General features: G+C 35.0%; 1 protein-coding gene and 1 pseudogene across 1 annotated transcript; one reads left to right on the top strand and one right to left on the bottom strand.

Moving 5' to 3' along the window:
* The first annotated feature begins 5,352 nt into the window (after nucleotides 1-5,352).
* LOC129354118 (myoblast determination protein 1 homolog) lies at nucleotides 5,353-9,365 on the top strand. Its single transcript, XM_055023606.1, is given in 5 exon segments — nucleotides 5,353-5,704; nucleotides 5,706-6,069; nucleotides 7,939-8,011; nucleotides 8,792-8,918; nucleotides 8,920-9,365. Coding segments are annotated over 5 exon segments (813 nt in total). The 5' UTR covers nucleotides 5,353-5,528; the 3' UTR covers nucleotides 8,993-9,365.
* A 924-nt stretch (nucleotides 9,366-10,289) lies between these two features.
* Nucleotides 10,290-18,806, bottom strand: LOC129354117 (troponin T, fast skeletal muscle isoforms-like; annotated as a pseudogene).
* Between the last annotated feature and the right edge of the window lie 1,423 nt (nucleotides 18,807-20,229).

The raw sequence follows: 20,229 nt of genomic DNA, 5'->3' as shown, positions 1-20,229 counted from the left end.
GGAGTTAATTTTTTAGATAGTAACTGGATAAAGTAAAAGCTAAACAAAAATTTATTCAATTCCAATAATTCTTCTGCTCTTAACCAATCAGAAAAAAATATTTTTGATTAGTTTCAAGTCAACTCGTTAGTAGCCAATAATAATAATAATAATAATAATAATAATAATAATAGTAATAATAGTGATAATAGTAATAATAGTAAAGACCAAGGAAAATTAAATACAAAACTGTTAGTTAACTATTCGTATCTGATGCTGCAATATTTCTTTTTCCATCATGTAACATCTGGTCTGTAGTAGGATATTGACTGTTAATAGTTACTCTATGCAACCCCATTTTGATGAACATAAAATGATGGATCTCAGTTTGTTTCTAAAGCTCAAGATTAAATTAATTAACTAAATTAGTGTTTTAGGACAAATAAAAGCGGAAAATAAAAACATCTCTACAAAAGTAACAAAGTTAAATTCTATCTTAATGTTTTATTTTGATAAGAAACATGTTTCTGTGGTTCCTTTAAGTTAAATGAATACCAGATTTTGCTTTATATAAGGATGTTTTACTCTTAATGCTTTTGTTTTATGTTTATTGTCACTTTGAAAAACCAAACAAGACTCTGGAAGAAAACCTGAAATCCCATTTCTGGGTTATAAAAACTTCAGTGAGTCAAATCTGGTGTAATTTTTTCTAGTGTTTGTCACTGATTATCTCACTTCTCCCTAATTCTACAACGCTGCTCAAACATGTGGGTGTGATATCTGGGAAGATTCGCTCCCACACAGATTGCAGACTGTATCTACGCAACTTCATTTAGAGCAAATTGACTGATGTAGGATTATTGTTTCTCGTAAATTATGTTCAGCTTAAGTTTGGATATATACTGGTAACGTTCAGGTTTAGGTGTAAACGCAGTTATTAAAATGAACAGAAGTTAATCGGAGTGTTTTTTGTGTGAGGAAAAAAATATTTACATTTCTATTAGTGTTTTTGTCTTTTGTTTGGAGGCAAATTATGAACTGCAAAAAAACAAAAGCCTAAGTATTTTTAGTATTTTTGCTAGTGCAAATATCTCTGTACACTTGAAATAAGGAACAAATAACTTACAAGTAACTTTTTATACAAGAGCTTGTTTTAAATAAGCAATTTGTTGATATTAAGTTTAAAAAGTACTAGTTCCACTGGCGCAATATTTCACTTATTACAAGACATTTTTCCCCATATTATTAGTGAAATAATATTCCAGTGAAACTAATACTTTTTCATCCATTTTAATGAATAATCGGCATAAAATAAGCTGCTGTATAATGCTGAAAAATCACTTTTTTATTTCAGGTGTACTGAGATATTTGCACTAAAAAGTAGACTAAATATACTTGGTAATATTTTGTGGTTTTGCAGTGTCATGAAACCCTAAAGTTAATTTAAATTGGAGATGCAGTTTTTTATGCTCCTCTATTCTGGAACGAACTTTTAGAAAACTGAAAAGATGCTGAAACACTGAAGAACCTAAAACACATTTTAAAAACTAAACAAAGAACTGTTTAGTTTCCTTTGATTAATAACAACTGGAAAGTCATAGACTACAGTTTATGGTGTTTTCCTTTAGTTTATCACTGCAATGGTTTTTGTTGTTGCTCGTTTTGTTTCATTTTTGTCCTAATCGTGCTGTACAGATAAACATGCTTTACATCTGAAATATTTTTATATCTACAGCGTCAGCAGAACTGAAACCCACAGGTGGTGAGTCTGCTTCATTCTGCTGACAACAGCTGTGATTATTGGACAACAATTGAACAATGAAGAGACACTGCATTGTAAGGTATTTTTAGTCTCCAGTGCAAATATATGAAACACTTGAAATCAGACAAAACTAACTTACAAGTAACTTTACAGCACAAGTGCTTGTTTGAAGTCAATAATTATTTTCTATTGATGAAAAACTTCAAATTATAATCTGCCAGTAGATTATTTCATTTCTTTACAATCAATATTAAGGAATTTAATAACTTAAAACAAGCTCCAGTGTTTTGCTGAGAAGTTACTTGTAGGTTATTTTCGTGTCATTTCAGCTGAATTAATATATTTGCACCAGAAACTAGACAGAAACATTTTGTTTTTCCAGTGAAGGAGGTTAATAGGTTAGCATAACTGTTTCCCAGAGCTAACCTAAAAATAACACTTCCTGTTACTGTGATAACTCATTATCATTTAAAACCAACTTTTACTGGTTTAATGGTGTTTCACCATTAGCTTAAACCTGTTAGCATATTTAGCATTAGCAGGAGCACACCAAGCTAACTCTGTCATTGGTTGCATTTAACTGAAGAAAGTAAAGTTTACACTGTCGGCCTTAACGCTTAATTCTGATTTATTTTTTGTGAAATTAGATTCTTTGTTTTTCTTTTGCGTGTTCGTCCACATTTCCAAACGTGAACTAACGTTCCAGTGAATGACCTGAATTTGTCCCGCATGCGCAGATGGCGCAGAAACGTCACACCTAGCGAGCGTGCTCAGCGTTTAGCTAACCGCCACAAACAAGAAGAAGAATAAGAAAACGAAGAAGAAAAAGAAAAGAAGCGCTCCGTGTTTGCGGAAGTAAACATGAATGCTAATGACAGGAGCTAGCTCATTAGCGACTTAATCTTCATTAAAGGCGCTACGATTGTTGCTTTTCTTCCCGCTTGCGATTATCAGGACGCAGAATAGTGACGTTTGTTGAGTGTCAATGACGTTCAGGTCGGATGAATGCGACACACATTTCTAATTTGAAATCTTCAGCTGCGTGTCGTTTATCCAGGTGGCCTGGGTCGCATTAAAGCAATGGGGAAAAAAGAATAAAAAATCTAATATGCGTCACTTCCGGTTGCATTGTGAAGGTTGCCTAAGAAAAATTGCCCTGAAAATGTTTCATAGGCCGTTTTTTGTTATGCTACAGTTGCAGTCAGTTGTAAATACGTGAGTTGCTCAAGTGGGTCATTCTTTTTAACGGCCTCACCCTGCTAATGCTGTGCATGTTGTGTAACTGAATGAGTCACATTCTTGGTATTATAAGTGCAGAGGATGCATTAAGCAAGCAGCGCAAGAAAATGATGCTCACGCTGATCTGAAGTCAGGTTATATTTACTGCTTTTTGTTTACTGTCATGCTTTCATCTTCCAGATTTAAAAAACTGGAGCCATGAATCACCAAAGTAGAGAGATGTCAGATCCTGACCAGTGATCTGCTCTATTTACCCAAAAACTACAAGTAAAAGTAGAACAACTTCAACATATTTTCAATCAAGAAAAACTAAAAAGTAGCTGTACAAGAAATTGCTCGAGTAAAAAAGTATTTGGAAAAATGTCCGCTCAAGTACTGAGTAATGGATCAAATTATCAATCATTTAATATCTAAAAATTAAAAAAGTCAAATGGAGCAAAATATAAAATCATGTGAAAATTGAGGTATTTTATTAATAAAAATGCTAATTTATATAAGAAACAATAAATAAACATCAGGTGAAATAATTTTTTTTCTTTCTTTAGATATCAAAGAATTACATTTTAGACAATTTTTTTGTCAATTGCCACATCATACATTTTCTTGAAATTTTAATAATTCAGGCAGAAAATGTAATCTAAGTCAAGGACATCAGTGCTCTGTTAACACTTGAGAGATACATTTACTCCCTGATTTTTAAAAAGGGGCACATTTTTTTTTTCTGCAGAAAAAAACATGAAGGATACAACATTTAACTGACAAAAACAAAAATTCTATCAATTAAAAATGCAGAAAGTTTTCCAGTTTTTCCAGGCTGCAGTTCGACTGAGAAAGTTGCCAAAATGTAAAATGCTGGTGAAAAAATCAACAGTTTTATCAGGGTTTCCCTCTCAGGTTGTTTCTGGCCGGCCGTTTGTTTTTCCTAATGAATGAAGGATTGTTGAACTGGGGAATCGTGATGCACAAACACATGCATGTTCCTCACCTTCCCAGAAATGCTGCTCCAGATTCATTTCAGCCACTGATGATGATGGAGGATCTGGATCCTGTTACTGGGCCTGTTCCAGAGGAAAGTTAGAGCTGCTGACAGCAAACAGGAAAACGGAGCAATGTGCAACTCGCAGAAACTCAGAGATGGTTGGTGCAGCAACGATTTGAATGGAAAAAGAATTACATTTCATAAACATTCAAGATTTTAATGCCAAATTTTTCCCGTTGCTTGTTTTTTGGGGTTTTTTTGGACGAAACAAGCTGCTGCACATTTTCCTCTCTGACTTATATTGAGAAATCAATCGCTATCGTAAAGTTAGATCATGATTGTTTATTTTTATGACTTACAGCATCGAAATGAGCCGTTTCAAAAACCTTCAGTTACACTTGACAGGCACTGCGACGTTACATAGCAACCCAAGTTCAGCTCCAGCACACTTGGTCAGCTGGTTTTGCTCACCAGATGTTTTGTTTATTTCCAGAGGTGATTAAATAACCCCCAAAAATTGTATTCTAATAAAAGTAGGACTAAAAGTAATTGTATATAAAATTACTTCAGAGTAAAAAAAATATTTGGTAAAAATTCTGTTCAAGTGAGTAACTGATCAAATTATCAATCATTTCATATTAAAAAAATTACATCATCAGATGGAGCAAAATATAAAGTGAAGTAGAAATTTAGGTATTTTAAGGACAAAAATGTCAATAATTCACAGAAATAAAAAATAAATGAAATCTGGCAAAAAAATTATAATTCCAAATCCGTTTCCTACAAGCTACAGGTGTGTGTGTCTGGTGGACTTTTGTTTAAAACATGGTTGTTTTTCATTCATTGGGTTGAAAATCTTGAAATTTTACTCAAGTAAGAGTAGAAATACTTTATTATAAAAAGTACAGTGTAGTAAGAATACTCCTACATTTTGTTTCAAAACGTTACTCAAGTAAATGTAATTGATTATGTTTTTGACTTTCCACCCAGAAACAACTTGCTGCATTCTTGTTTGTTGTGCAGGAGGCTCTACTAATGCTTTTTCAAAGATGCGTGGCCAGCTCATTTGGAATTAAAGTGACAGAGGCTCTAAAACATTCTGAGTGGATTTTGAGCAAAAACCCAAAATGAACATGTTTTGTTTCGCCCATAGATCCATCCTAACCTGTTACATAATAGGTTCACCTATAATGTTCTGCAACCAGCTGGTAAGAAAATGCTGGAGGTCTGGCATAAAGACCAGCAGAGCTGCAGAGTCTTTTCACTCAGCGAAATGTTTCGACAGTGATTTGTGAATTTGAACCTGCTTCCTGTTTCTGCATTGATCACACACAGCCACACAGTACACACCTACACACACTCATTGGTCACTGGTGTTGCTGGTCCGCCTCCACACTGTCTGCTTTATAAAGGCAGGCCACACCAAAGGAGTGAAGTTACACAGACTGGCCCTTTAAACTCCCTGTCAGCTCAGATTCGACCAATCTGTGACATTTTCTCTCTGCGTCTGATATTTGAGGTTTTGATCTCAGAAGAGTTTGTGATTTTTGTTTTGTTCTGCGGTCGTCAATGGATTTGTCAGACTTTCCCTTCCCTCTCTCGTCGGCTGATGACCTCTATGACCCCTGCTTCAACACCAGTGACCTGAACTTTTTCGATGACCTGGACGCACGGCTGACGCACGGCGGCCTGCTGAAGTCGGAGGATCATCTCCATCACCACGTGCCAACAGCGGAGGAGGAGGACCCAGCACGTGAGGGCCCCCGGGGGCCTCCACCAGGGGGGCCACTGCCTGCTGTGGGCCTGCAAGGCCTGCAAGAGGAAGACCACGCACGCCGACAGGAGGAAAGCGGCGACGATGCGGGAGAGACGGCGCCTCAGTAAGGTGAACGACGCGTTCGAGACGCTGAAGCGCTGCACGGCCTCCAACCCCAACCAGCGGCTGCCCAAGGTGGAGATCCTGCGGAACGCCATCAGCTACATCGAGTCCCTGCAGGCGCTGCTGCGGGCCGGCCAGAGCGACGGCGGCGAGGGCTTCTACCCGCAGCTGGAGCGCTATGGCGGCGAGTCAGACTCCTCCAGCCCCCAGTCCAGCTGCTCCGACAGCACGGTGAGGCCGCGACAGCTGAACGGTCCATGTGCTGCCTCATGAAATGTGAGGAATGGAACCAGAGATTATTTTGGGCTCCTGTGATTAGTTTTGATGAATGGTGTCTGCAGAATGGAACAACACGCACTGCAAAAACACAAAGGTGTTTTTTATTGGTCCACTTTCTAATGCAGATGTAATATGTAAAGAAACATTGAATTTTTATATTTTTTCTCACTTTTATTTAGATTTTATTTAATGCTGCTTCATATCTTCTGATTTTAAACTAACTTACAAGTAACTTTTCCGCAAGATTTAGGATCCTGTTTTATGTGAACAATTTCTTAACATTTATTAAAAAGTACTGGTAGCACTGGCTGAATATCTCACTTAAAGACATTTTTCCCATATTATAAGTGAGACTGTCTGTCACAAGCTTTCCCCACCATTAATAATGCCCCAAAATATGCAAAAACACAGAGTTTTACTTTTTCACTTACATTCATTTTGCATAAATGCTGCTTCATACCTTCTGATTCGGCTGCCAATGATGTTGAATGTATTACACTGTAAAAACAAAATATTACCAAGTAGGTTTAACTTCTAGTGCAAATATCTTAGTACAGTTGCAAGATAGTTTTTTCTTATTTCAAGTAACTTTTCAGCAAAATATGGCGCTTGTTTTAGGTAAAAGTTTCCTTAATATTGACGAAAAAACACTAGTTAAATTACCAGATTATTTCACTTATAAAAGTTATTGTTAAAAGTGAAACAATAAGAACTGGTGCTTTTTCATCAATATTAAGGAATTGTTTATTTAAACAAGCTCCTATATGCTGGTTAGTTTTATCTTCCAAGTGTGTATTTGGATTATAAAATAGAAAAAAAAAATACTTGGTAAGATTTTGTGTGTTTTTGCAGTGAACCAGATAAACTCTTTCTGTCTTTTGATAAGAAAATATGTCGGATTTTAAATTAATCTCTTAAGTTTTATTTAGTCTTGTTAGTTTTTAGTTTTGTTTAGTACAGTCCTGCACAGCTGAGATTCATTTGCTCATTTTTGGCTTAAAAAGCGAAGCAGCTTAAAAATTTGATTGTCAGCCAATCAAATTTGCCTCTAACAGGGTTTACCTGAAATAAAGGATATTTCTATCTAATTATTAGTTAGTTTGACTTATATTTTTTAATAATGTCCAAAAACAGGTCATATTTATGTAAAAATGAATTGCATTTATGATTTAAAAATGTATTTAATTTTTTTTTTAGTTTCCCTTTTTGTTTTAAATCATCTTCCAACTTTCTGAAGCTCACTAGCGCCCTCCAGCGGTCTCCACTTTGAAAAACACTGTGATAGTACAATATTAATAATTAATATTGATTGAAAAAAAGTAGTAGTTCCACTGGCAGAGTTTTTTCACAAAATATTGTTATAATAAAAAAACTCAAATTATTTTTGAAAATCAATATTAAGGAATTATTGACTTACAACAAGCTTCAATCTTTCTGAAAAGCTACTAAGTTAGTTTAGTCTTATTTAAAATGCATCAAGATATTTACACCTGAACCTGGACAAAAATACCTTTAATAACTTTTTCTGCACACCAAGTTGTTTTAAATATAATCTCTAACTCACGTTCATCAGTTTAGCTAAAATTTCTTGTTCTAAAAAAAAAAAAGTTTAAGGTTTCATTAAAATTATTTTTTGTTGATGGACATAAAGTCTAGAGGGATTATTTCACCTTTTCCAGGTGTTGGAAATGTGAAGTGAGTCAGCAAATTGCATTTTAAGATTAAAAATTGGTTCATTTTTGTTTTTCATTTTATTTTGTGGTAATTTATCAGTGAATAAAATAAATTTAAGTACCTTATCAGATGATTTTATGTTTCCAGATGGATTTCATCTCTCCGTGTTCGGCCAGCAGTGAAAACGGAAATACTTCCTGTGGAAAACAAAGGGCAGATGGTGAGTACTTGTAGTTTTTAAAATCCTTTGTCATACAGAAGTTTTTTTTTATCATTTATGCATTTCTTCATTTATTCGTGTTATTTCTGGATGAGGTTTTTCTTCAATGTAATTGTAACAAACAGATCCTCTGAGATTTCTCAATAAATCTGTTATTTCAGTGATTTAGTGTCATTTTAGACATTTTAGAATGCAAACAAAATCCAATTTCAAAGAAAAAAAAGTAAATTTAATTTGATAACAAAACATTAAAAACAATAAATTACTGACACTGGACTCACTTTGCTGAAGCTCACTGAAGATTTTTTTTCTGTCTGATTTTGATGCTGTTTGGAGGTGATGCGGTTTTATTTTAAAATCATGACCTTTGACCTGAAGCTAAGCGTGCAGCGGTCAGGATGAGTGTCTGGTCCTGTGAGTAGAAGGACGTGGAGAAAGACTGACTGCTTTCCCGGATTGTAGAGCAAGGCATTATGGGTAAATGCAACCAAACAAATGCGTTAGCCCAGCGCTAGCAGGACAAAGGAGACGCTGCTCCATTTTTGTTTAAATTGTGCGAAGAAGGAAGTTGCGCTCAGTGTCTTCTTCAGAGACAAAGACATGAACATGTTCAGAGGTTTTCGTGTCGTTTTGTTCAGTGGTCCTTGATGCAGCGCCCCCACAGGCGAGGAGGGGAACCGATTTTTCAAAAGTTTGGTTTGTTAGACGCAGTGCAGTGTGAGAGATCTGCATCAACTGAAAATGTAACAAACTGATTTTGTACAAATTTCCTGCGTGCAGGTTGCAGCAGCAGCAGCAAGTCGTCGCTCATTTCCAGCTTGGACTGCCTGTCCAGCATCGTGGAGCGGATCAGCACCGACCGGGCCGTGGCCCCGGCCGGGGACAGCGTGGTCCCTCAGGGGCCGAATCCCTCACGACGGCCCGGGCGTCTCTTCCTCACCTGCAGATCTCGGCAGCATCTACGAGCCAATCTCATCCTGATGGAGCCAGCAGCGCCCCCTGCTGCACGGACTGACCCATTACCTCCATTTTTAAGGAGGAGAACTCTAAATTATTCCTGATTTCTGAAGTAAGCCACTGAAATAGCTGCATTTTCTTATGGATGAAACAGTTTTCCCTGAAGTTTTTCACATTTTAGCTGAAAAAATGAATTCTGCTGTCTGTTTTTAAGCATCCAGGATTCCTGGAGACGACCTTTTACACGTGATTCCTGCTGATAAGAACTGAGGACCATTAGCACATCTGACTAGTCACGCTATGTCAACAAACAAAAAACACATTTAAAGTGTTGGAGTGAATGTCTGTATGATATTTAAGAGCTGATGAAATCTTAATAAACATATTTATATTGTCACTTTTTTCCACAGCTTCTCACATCCAGAATTATTTTTATTTTTCCAGCATATGTTGTTGAAATATGGCTAAGCTATTAGCCAAAAACAAAAACAAAACTGTATTTTGTTTTATTTCAACATAATTTATGATCTGTTTGCTGGTTTTCACTTCTGCACTGCAAAAACACAAAATCTTACCAAGTATTTTTGGTATAGTTTCTAGTGGAAATATTTTAGTACACTTGAAAAAGACAAAATTAACTTAAAAGGAACTTTCTTCAAGACATAGGAGCTTGTAATAGGTTAATAATTCCTTAATATTGATTTTAAAAAGTACTAGATACACTGGCAGATTATTACTCTTGTAACAAAACATTTTTCACATAAAAATTAAAATCTGCCAGCGGGACAAGCACATTTTTATTAGTATTAAGAAATTACTGATTTCAAGCAAGCAATTTTTTTGCTTAAAATTTACTTGCAAGTTTGTTTTGTCTTATTGCAATGTACAAAAATATTTGTTAAGATTTTGTTTTGCAGTGTGAGATGAATGGTGTTGAAGCTGTTTTTAAAAAATGAAATATTTGCATCATCTGGTGAGGATAATGCTTATTAAAAGTAATAATTTCTTCAGTTAACATTACCTAAAAAAATTAAATCAGTTTTGAATAAAGGTAAACATTTAAACACTTAGTAGCCACTTAAAGGATAAAAGTGGAAATTCCTGTTATTTTAATTAAATATTACAGGACAAATAACTGAATTTCCAGTATGCATAGCTAATTGATAAATACTGAAGCCATAAATATCAAACATTTAAAATAATAATAATAATAAACCAAAAAAGCATCTTCTGACTGTTTTGAAGATTATAATTTTTATCAGGCTTTATTTAAGCAACTTTTAATTCCACAAACAAAAGCAAAGAGTTTTTCTTAAAAATATCATTTTCTTTCAAAACACTTTTTTATTGGAGCTACATTTATTCTGAAGCCATTGCACTTAAGCAGAAACAGGAACTAAGACATCCAGTTGTCGCCGTCGCCACAGAGTCTGTGCTGATGTCGCGACCTTGGCCGACCTTTTCCCCGGGCTTCTCACTTCCTGCGGCGTGAGGCGGCTCCCTTCTTGCTGCTGCAGGGCGCAGAGAGCAACACGAGTTCAGAAATAAAACTGAAATGTTTTATATACTTTGATATAAAAACCTTGGAGGGAGATGAAACTCCCAAACTGAGGCGACTGAAGAGCTTCAGATGAACAGCGCCCTCTGGTGGCAGATGGCAAAACGTTCTGAGTCACAGCTATATTAAAAGTGAACAACAGGGGGCGCTGATGCAAAGAAACTCAACACAAAGTGATCAGAAAACTGAACCAAAACCAAAGAATGAGAACCTCAAAATTTTACTTTATTTCTTCACACAAGAAATAAAAAAATCAATACATGCATTTGTACAACAGCATGTTAGAGCCAATGTAGATAGTAAAAACAAAAAAAATAAACATTTTAAAAATTAATCTCAGAAATATTCTAGAAAAAATAAAGAAGTTTCTGAGCTCCAAAAGTAAAAAAAAGAAAGAAATTTTGCGATTAATCACAGAAATTTTAAGAAATTTCTGAATTTAAAAAGTTGCAAATTTTTGACTTTTGGAAATTTTCAGTTTCAAAGGCAGAAAATTTTTAACTTCTGAAATTCAGAAAATTTCCATTTTTTTCCAATAAATTTTCTGAAGTTAGTCTAAAAATTTTTGTTATTTCCAGCAAATTTCTGACTTTTCAAACTCAGAAAATGTTTTTCTTCCAAGGACAAAATTAACTTAAAAGTAAAAACAAGATATGCAGATTATGTCTTGCTGTAAATATTCATATTCAAATAAGTAAATATTTTTTGAATTAAAATAAAAATTTAAATTAAATTTTAAAAGTACTAATTTTATCATGTATCTATACTACTTAAAATTCACCTATAAATCTTGCTGTAAAGTAATTTTTAAGTTAATTTAGTCTCATTTCAAGTTTATTTAGATATTTGAACTAGAAACTAGACAAAAATACTTGGTAATGGTTGATGTTTTTACATGTTAGTTATTTTGGATCCTTATTCAAATGAGGAAAATTACATTCCAGTTTTCCAGTCTGCAGGAATTTTGACATTTTGAGTGAATTTTAGGCGGCTTTGTGTTTGCATTGTTTGTCTTTGTCACTTACTGTTTCTGCAGCTCATCGATGCGGTTTCTGAGAGAGACGACCTTAAAAAAAACAACAATTCTCAGTTAAAAAAAAAGAACTTCTTATTTTGCTTTGATTCGATTCTCATGATCACATCAGGAGAAAATAAACCTAAACTGTTATAAAACAAACTCCATTTTTCCATCAGTCACTAAATTATTGCAGGTTACAGATTAAGTCTAAATGCTTTATGCTTTAGTATTTCAACCTGCATTGCTAAGACAAATATATTTATATAAAAGAAGAGAAGACTTTTTTATTTTTAAACTTAATTGTAAATGTTTTGCGCCAGGAGCGCTGGGTGTTTTTGCGAGGCTCACCTCATATCTTTGTCTCTTGAGCATCTCACAGTGGTCGTATTTTATTGCCTCCAGGTTGGTCAGCCAGTCCCAAAGCTCTTTGGCCTTTTCCCTGACAAACAACACGAACCATTTTCACTGCCAGTTCTCACCACTTTAAATGTTCTATGTTATTTACAACAGGCTGTAAGGGCTGTGCTAAGAAAAATACAAAATATAAGCAATAAAGTCATAATATTACCCGAATAATGACTTTATTCTGGTTATATTATGACTTTATTATCACAGTTTTATTACTTCATTTACAGAGCGTTATCCCCTTAATGCAGTCAAATCTTTAATCAAAGTTCTTCTCAAACAACCAATTTTATAGTCCACCATCACCAGTATATTTGATTTTAATCTGGTTGTGTTGTTTTATTGGTGTTTAAATGATATATGTCACATATTTCTTTATATTTCGTCCAGTTTATATAAATTTTTATTTTGTAAATGTTTAGCAGTTTGCCTGTGAAGTTTCACTGAGCTTGAAAATCAAAAGAGAAATAAAAATTTTCACTCATAACAACATATTATTCAACAAAATATTATATAATCTGCCAGTGGAACCAGAACTTTTTCTTCAATATTAAGAAATAATAACTCATATTTTAAGTTAGTTTTGACTTATTTAAAGTGTATTAAGATATTTGTACTAGAAACTGGAGTAAAATTACTTGGTAAGATTTGGTGCTTTTGCAGTAAAGCCCAGAGGACCAAACGTTTTTACCTCAGCTGGTCGTCTGTGAGGCTGTCGATGCTCAGCGGTTTGATCCTCTCTGCCAAAACCTTCTTCTTCTTTTCTCTTTCCGTCTGCTTCTTGCCTCTCTTCGCATCAATCTGGTGAGAAATAAAAACATTAAAGTTACATTTCACGGCTGCATTTACTGAGATTGAATGTAAAATGGAGATTGAATGTAAAAAGGGGAACTGAAGCAGGTCAGATACCCTCTGCAGGTGGCTGCTGAAGCCTGACCCCATGTTGGTGAGAGCTATCTTCTTCTTGGCGTCATCGTCAGCCTTCCTCTGTGCATCCGCCTCCTCCTTCCTCATCCTCTCAGCCTGTGGAAACATTAAAACCAGAAACCCCCCAAAAATTAAGCAACGTGCAAAAAACACCTCCAGACCAGCAGAGGCCAGTGAAACCGATGCTTCATACGTCCTCTTTCCAGAGCTGGACAGAGGACGCAAGAAAATCTACATACTTTTATCAAGTAAAAGCAAAATGAAAGAAATTACTCAAGAGTAATAAAGTATTTGGAAAAAGTACTCAAGAACGAGTAACTGATCAAATACATCATCAGACAGACAAAAATTTCAACAAAAAATGACAAAAGTAACAAAAATAACAAAATAAATTTTTCCAGTTTCTGGAAAATGATGAAACTTGAACAGAAACTGCAGATGTGTGTCTGAGTCTGGTGAAGTTTTGGTTTGTTTCTCATTCAGTGGGTAGAAAATCCAGAAATTTTACTCAAGTAAGAGTAGAAATACTTCATAATAAAATGACTCTTTTCTGCTCTTTTATTATTTCACTCAACTAAATGTAAGTCGTTCCTGCCCATCTTTGTCTCTTTGCTTTGATGAAATGACATATTTCAGGTCAGATTTACCTCACGCCGCGCCTGTCGCTCTTTATCTTTCTCAGCGCGAATCCTCTGCTGCTCGGCTCGCTCCGCACGCCGCTTTTCCTGCAACAAGCGCAGCAGACTCACTTCCTGCCTCCGAGTCAGGAGCTGAATGCGATGTGCATGTCTGCACATCGTGGGAAACTCACGATTCTTTCTTTGAGAGCGATCAGTTCCTCCTCCTCCTTCTTCCTGCACTCAAAGTGAGCGTCGATCAGAGACTGAAGCTCCACCAGATCTTTGTTTTGACGTTTCTTCTGGATGTCCTGAGACAGAAACACGACAGATCGACTTTAATGATAAGAACCTGCTGCTGGGTGTCGTTTACCAAAAAACAGACTGGAAAAGTCAACAAAAGGTCACCGAACGGTCAAGTACATCTGACAAATTTAATTTGAATTTAAAAAGTTGAACATTTGTAAAAAAAAAAATTGGAAATTTTCAAGACAAAAACTAGAAAATTTAACTCCAAACCTGTCAACTTTGAAACTGAGAAATATGTGAGTTTTTGTCTTGAACATTTCTGAGATTGACCTCAAAATTTCAGATGTTTTTGTAGCAAATTTTCATTTTTTCATTTCCTAGTTTTTCTTCCTACAAAATTTCTGGGAATAATATCAAAATTTCTGAGTTTTTTTTCTCTTCTTTATCCCCAATGACCCCAACAGGCCTGCAACAAGGTCTTGTCTCAGATTGAATTGTTTATATTTGCATTATTAGTGATAAATCCGATAACAAACAACACCTGATGAAGCCTACATTTCTTAAAAACAAAGAATGAACAACTATTATAATCAAATCAAATCAAACAAACAGAAATATAAAGGGAAATAAAATAAAAAATAAAACAAGCATTTATTTTATTATTTATTCAATGCATCTCACTTCAATAGACTTTTTTAGTTTTATATTTAAAAATCCTGTAAATATTAAAAGAAAGATTTTTTTTATAATTACATATTCAAGTATGTAAATATATAATTAATAAAACAAGATGTATTTATCTACTAAAATGTGATGACTTACATCAAAGTCCACTTTTTCTCCATCAGGGATCTTTGGAGCACTGGGTCTGTTCAAGCAAATAATAAAAATGTAATAAATAAAACACATTTTAAAAAGCACTGATCAATAAGAATAAATATCTACTCACTTGAACTTTGGCTTTTCCTCTGATTGGAATAAAAACAGGAATGGAAAAGAGAAAATATTGATAAGTTAGAATCAAATAAGCGATGGATTCAGGGAAGCGTCACGTTGAAATGCGAGAGTGAGTTTTAATTTTAGCAACTCTTTCCAACAACCAAGTTCTAATTAATGTGCATTAAGCCTCTGATTGAAGATACATAAACACACAGCAATACTGGAGATAACAACAGTTTATATGTTAAATCTACAAGAAAACAAAGCCAACAAGTTTCCTTTCAAAATATTACATAAATATAAATATATATACTGCACAGTGCTGCTTTTGGATGAGTTTGTTTTTATATCTTGGAATTTTCACGTTTTATTTTCAACCAAACTGACTTTTTACGGTTGCTAAGCTAAGCTAAGCATAGCACGGCTAAGCTAATGCTACAGCTGATTAGCTAAAGCGACTCTAAGCTAATCAACTGCAACCTTATAAACGCATATTTCTATAACTGAAGCAGTATTACTGTGCATTTTTCCAAACTGTGCTGAGGAAGAATATTCGCCTTCTTGCAGATTTCTAATTCAATCCAAACTTCCCCATTTTTAAAAGCTCATTGATCCACCTTGCTGCTGAAATGTGATTTACTTATCAACTTGATTGATTGATTAAATCAGAAAATAACCATGATTAACAGGATTTATTTTAAAAGTTGAGAGAACTTTCAAGAGCAAACCAGACCTGGAAATGAACAACAAATAAATAAATCACCTTTACATCGAGTTGCTTTGTAGTAAGAGAACTAAAAAAATCAAATAGCATGTTCTTTTATTTTAATGCAGCTCACTTCAGTAGAAGCTTTTATCTTACATTTAGAAATTTCTATACAAATATGGAAAGAAATCCCATTAATTTATTTTAAACAACACAAATAAGCCAAAAGTTTCATATCCTTGATATAAATAAATCCCCATAATGGATGAAATGGTTTACATAGTTTTTTTCCCCTTAATAAACAAAAAAAATAAGTTTAAAGCTGCATTTTGCTCTGGTTATGTGTCAAAATGTGTTAAATAATCTGAAACGCAACAACGATAAAATAAGAAAGCAGCAGAAATATGTAAGAAGGCAGAAACTTTTTCACAGCACTGATTACCAACATATATAAAGTTACAACCAGCTTCTCTGTTTATCTGTGTTAAGTTACTGTGAATTAGTATGTAAATCAAACCCATTTTATTGCTAAGATGCTAATCAGGATCAGTATGCTGTCATATAAATCATCACATTTAACTGTGTCATAGTTAAAGTTTCCAAGCATACAGGACATCAAGTCACACTTTACACAACAGGAGGGACTGGATTGTGTAGCTACTGTTAATGGTTTTCAGGATCAGGAGGCGTGTGATTAGACTTTGTTTCGTTTTAAGTGACCCTTGGACTACGACAACATTTAGAGAAACGGACAACAGAGGGGAGGAAATCTCAAGCCAAGCAACGATGACTCAGCATGAAATACAAACTACCATCTTGATCTCCATCTTCCCCTGGCAGGGCGCATTCATGCAAAAAAGAGAAGAAGCAGAGATGAGCCGACTCGCCGTTTATGAATCCTCCGGCCTGTTCCTCTACCTCCTGAGCCCAGGACCGATTCATTATTTATAATTAAGGCTTAGGAGAGTCCCGTGTTCAACAGGGAGACATAAAAGGTCGAATCAGAAGAACAGAGAAGAATGCAGGTCCACATACCTTCCTCTTCATAGGCCTCTGCATGCAGCAAGCGTCCAAAGCAAGAGCAGAACACAGACCATTAGTGATCCGACTGAGCCGCCGTACATGTTCACAAAGCCTGGAGCTCAAAAAGCACATTTACTGGATTGGGGCATTGATAGGGAGACGCTGCAGAAGTCCCATAACATTACCAAGCATTAATCCTGCAATGACGCTGCAGGCAGCGCCATACCTGACGATAACCTGGGTTTAATTTGTCTGCACAATAATCAATACTTTCTGTTCATTAAGACTTTAGAAAACGATGGGTTCTATGGAGGACCAAACCTGCCATAATGGAGAATAAATACAGGAATATATGAGTGACTCATTAAAATAATTACAATGCCAAAAAGCAGCCAGGCTGTGGAAAAGGGTCAGGAGCACTAAAAAAATTATTCTGATTTAATCCCACAATTCTGAATTTCATTGAGAATTGTGACTTTTCCCCTCAGAATTATCCATCTTTTATTTTAACTTTTTAAATTTAGAATTCAACTTTTTTTAGAACTATTTTTTTTCTCAGAATGTTGACATTTTTTAAAAAAGAATTTTATCTTCTTGTTTTGAATTACAAATTTTTTCCTCAAAATCTTGAGTCAGAAAAAGTCAGAATTCTGACTTTAGTTCAAGAACTATGATTTTTTTCTCAGAAATAGACTTTTTTTTAATTCTAATTTTATTAGTTTTATATTGTAGCTGCTGAGGCAGCGAAGCGTTAGTCGAACAGGCGAAGCCTGGGACTTCTGCTGTGACTCCATGAGATGCAGACAACTGGAAACACATCTGAATAAGAAATTAGCTTGAATTTGATCAGCTGAAATCAGCCAAACACCCCAAACGTAAATGCTTTATCGCAAATGGCAAATTTCATTCTTCAGTTGCAGACAGAAAAACAACCAAAATGAAAGCTAAACATGTACTAAAGGGAGGTGAAGAATTGGCTTTACATGACCACAAAATTACCCATCATCCCTTCTGGTTTGGCCTTGAAAAACAACAACAGGTGAGTTTTCCAAAATGCAACTAATGATGATGGTCAATAACAACAAAATGATTCATTCAAGTGGATAGAAGGCCAAGGATAACCTGGGCGACTGACTCATGTAAAGGCAACTGCCTGATTACGCCTCCCTTTCTAACATATATGCACAGCTCATATTTAAAACACAAATGACAGAGAACAGTAACGCTGGAAACAGGACAAAACGGTTTGTAACTGTGGATGGAGACAGCTGTGGGGGTTTATAAGGAAAATGTTTGCAGCAGACTCTGAAATAGTGAAGATCTAATAATGTGAAATAACGTGTGACTTTAAGCCAAAGAATTACATTTCTGAATATATTCTGGAAAACATTGACAGTTTTACCCAAAATGTACCAAAATATGAACACATTTTCTTTGAAGACTGCCAAAAGAAAGCAGTCATAAAGCTAAACACGTTAAAAAGGAACCGATTAATGAACTGCAAAACTATTAATATTTAGATTATCATTAAAAATGCCACTTAAATAAAAAAAAGCAGTTTTGCAGGCCTCATTAATGCAGTGCATCCTTCTCTTTAAATGATCTCTTTAAATAGCTGAAAATAATTTTCTAGAAATAACAGGATATAATCATATTTCAGGATAACAAAAACTTTTCCTGATAACATCATTGAAGTCATCTTTTAGTATTTTTAGACTAAAATCTAATTATCTAAGAAGAATGTAATGAAAATGTTTTGATCAGGGTTTGACCTAAATAAGTTTTATTGAATAAACCTTTTTGTTCTCCAGGCAATAATATATTTACCACAAAATAATAATAGCTCAGCGATCATAAAATAACTGATAAATATTACATCATAAAGGTTGTGGCTGCTCTTGGCTTCTGTTGAAAATAATTCCCACAAAAATCATTAAAGTAACTAATAAAAGCAAAGACACAGTTTCTACTGTTTTTGCAAATTAACCTTAAAATATAGATCATTTTTAAGCTTTCAGGTCTGACTAACTGTCGCAGCCTCAGGACTACCCTGTTAGGTGCCGACGGTCCTGCAGCAGATTCATAAACGTACCTTCCTCCTCCCGAGCCACTTGCTGCACCACCTCCTGAGGCTCTGGTTCTGGTTCTGGTTCTGGTTCAGGCTCTACTTCTGGCTCTGCCTCTACCTGGGCCTCCGCCTCAGGGCTACTTCTACTTCTACTACCTCTCCTGGGCTACGCAGCATGCACCAAACCGCAGAGTTGGCGTGCCGGAGAAGGCCGTTAATGGAAGACATGACAGAGCCATTAGAAACCAAATGGGAAACCGAAATTTACAGAAACGATGGACGGATGGACGGATGGGTGAGCGGAGGACGCTGCTGGAGAACGAAGAGAAAAACAAGTGATGGAGGCAGAAACTCCTGTGACCTTTCACCCTGAAGCCATTTTGAACTGTTGATGCGTACGACTACTGGAGGAACTGGGAGTCGGGTCCAAAGTTACTCTTTACTCAGTAACAGAGTCGGGTGGTAACTAGTTACATTTACTCAATTACATTTATCTCTAATGTTAACACAGTTAGAGATTCTAACCTTTCTTAGACAATCTTTACAGTTTTAATTACTCAAATTTTAAGAAAATTAATTATAAAGAGGCAATTAAACCATAAGAAAGTCTGAAAAATACACATACATGGGAAGAAGTATTTGCCAAACTCAAATTAACAATATAACTGATGAAAAAAGCAATCTGTGTCGTATAATCAGAATCGGTAGTAACTAGTTACATTTAGTTACATTTAGTTACATTTATGTTACATTTAGTTACATTTATGTTACATTTACGTGAGTAACTTTTTACAAAAATGTACTCTTCGTATTTCTACTGTTATTTCAGTAAAATTTCAGTTTTTTTTTTTAAAAACTGAATGAAAAACAAACATGATTTAAACACACATTCAGACACTTCTGTTCAAGTTTTATAAGTTTTTTATTGTAAGAAACTGATTTGGAAGAAATTATTTTGCCTGATTTTGATATTTTGAAATATTGCACTTTCAGTTTTTAAAAAACAAAATTTCCACTTAGCTAATATTTTGGTCCATCTGATAATGTAATTTTAAAATGTTAAAACAGTTCATAATTTGACCTCAGTGGTTTCTAAATTCCTCCCCAGTAGTTTTCCACATTCAGCAGTTAAAATGTGGCCGTGGTGTGAATCAGGTCAATGACAGCAGTACTGGCAACAAGAGACGGCTTTGTGAAGGTTTCACATGTTAAGAAAAGAAACAGGTCTAATGTTTTTCTTAACCATGTGTCAAAACATCACTCAGCAGACAAGATTCACCTTCAACTTGGAAGTTTTTGATGACAGCCAGAAAATGTAATGAACTGTAACTCAAAAACGCTAAAGATGCTGTAAATTTAACTGGAAAATCCTGAAATGAGAAGCTGACAGATGCAGGCGCAGGCTAACATAACAGGCGTCAGGGTCAAAGACTTCAAGTTAAGGGTGAAACGCAATTTACTTATTAGTGTGAATGTAAAGAAAAAGAAGAGTAATAAATGTGAAGTTGGTTCAGTCATCTTTACCTTCCTCCTCTTCAGTTTTGCAAAAATTAAGATGAAAATAAAAAAATGTGGGAATAGAAAAACAAACAATTACTGATGTTGACATTTTATGTGACAATATAAGAAAATAGGAGGAAAAATTGTTTTGAACAGAAACAGTGTAAAAAACTTAAAGGAAGATAATTAGTTGAAAACTTTCTGTAAATATCAGAAAAGGTGATAAATCATCTACAGTGGGTATTAAAGAA

This window comes from Poeciliopsis prolifica, unplaced genomic scaffold (assembly GCF_027474105.1).
Source record: "Poeciliopsis prolifica strain line A6 unplaced genomic scaffold, Auburn_PproV2 SCAFFOLD103, whole genome shotgun sequence".
Lineage (NCBI taxonomy): Eukaryota > Metazoa > Chordata > Actinopteri > Cyprinodontiformes > Poeciliidae > Poeciliopsis > Poeciliopsis prolifica.
Note: the sequence above shows the minus strand (reverse complement) of the source record. Positions and strands in the feature narration are given on the sequence as shown.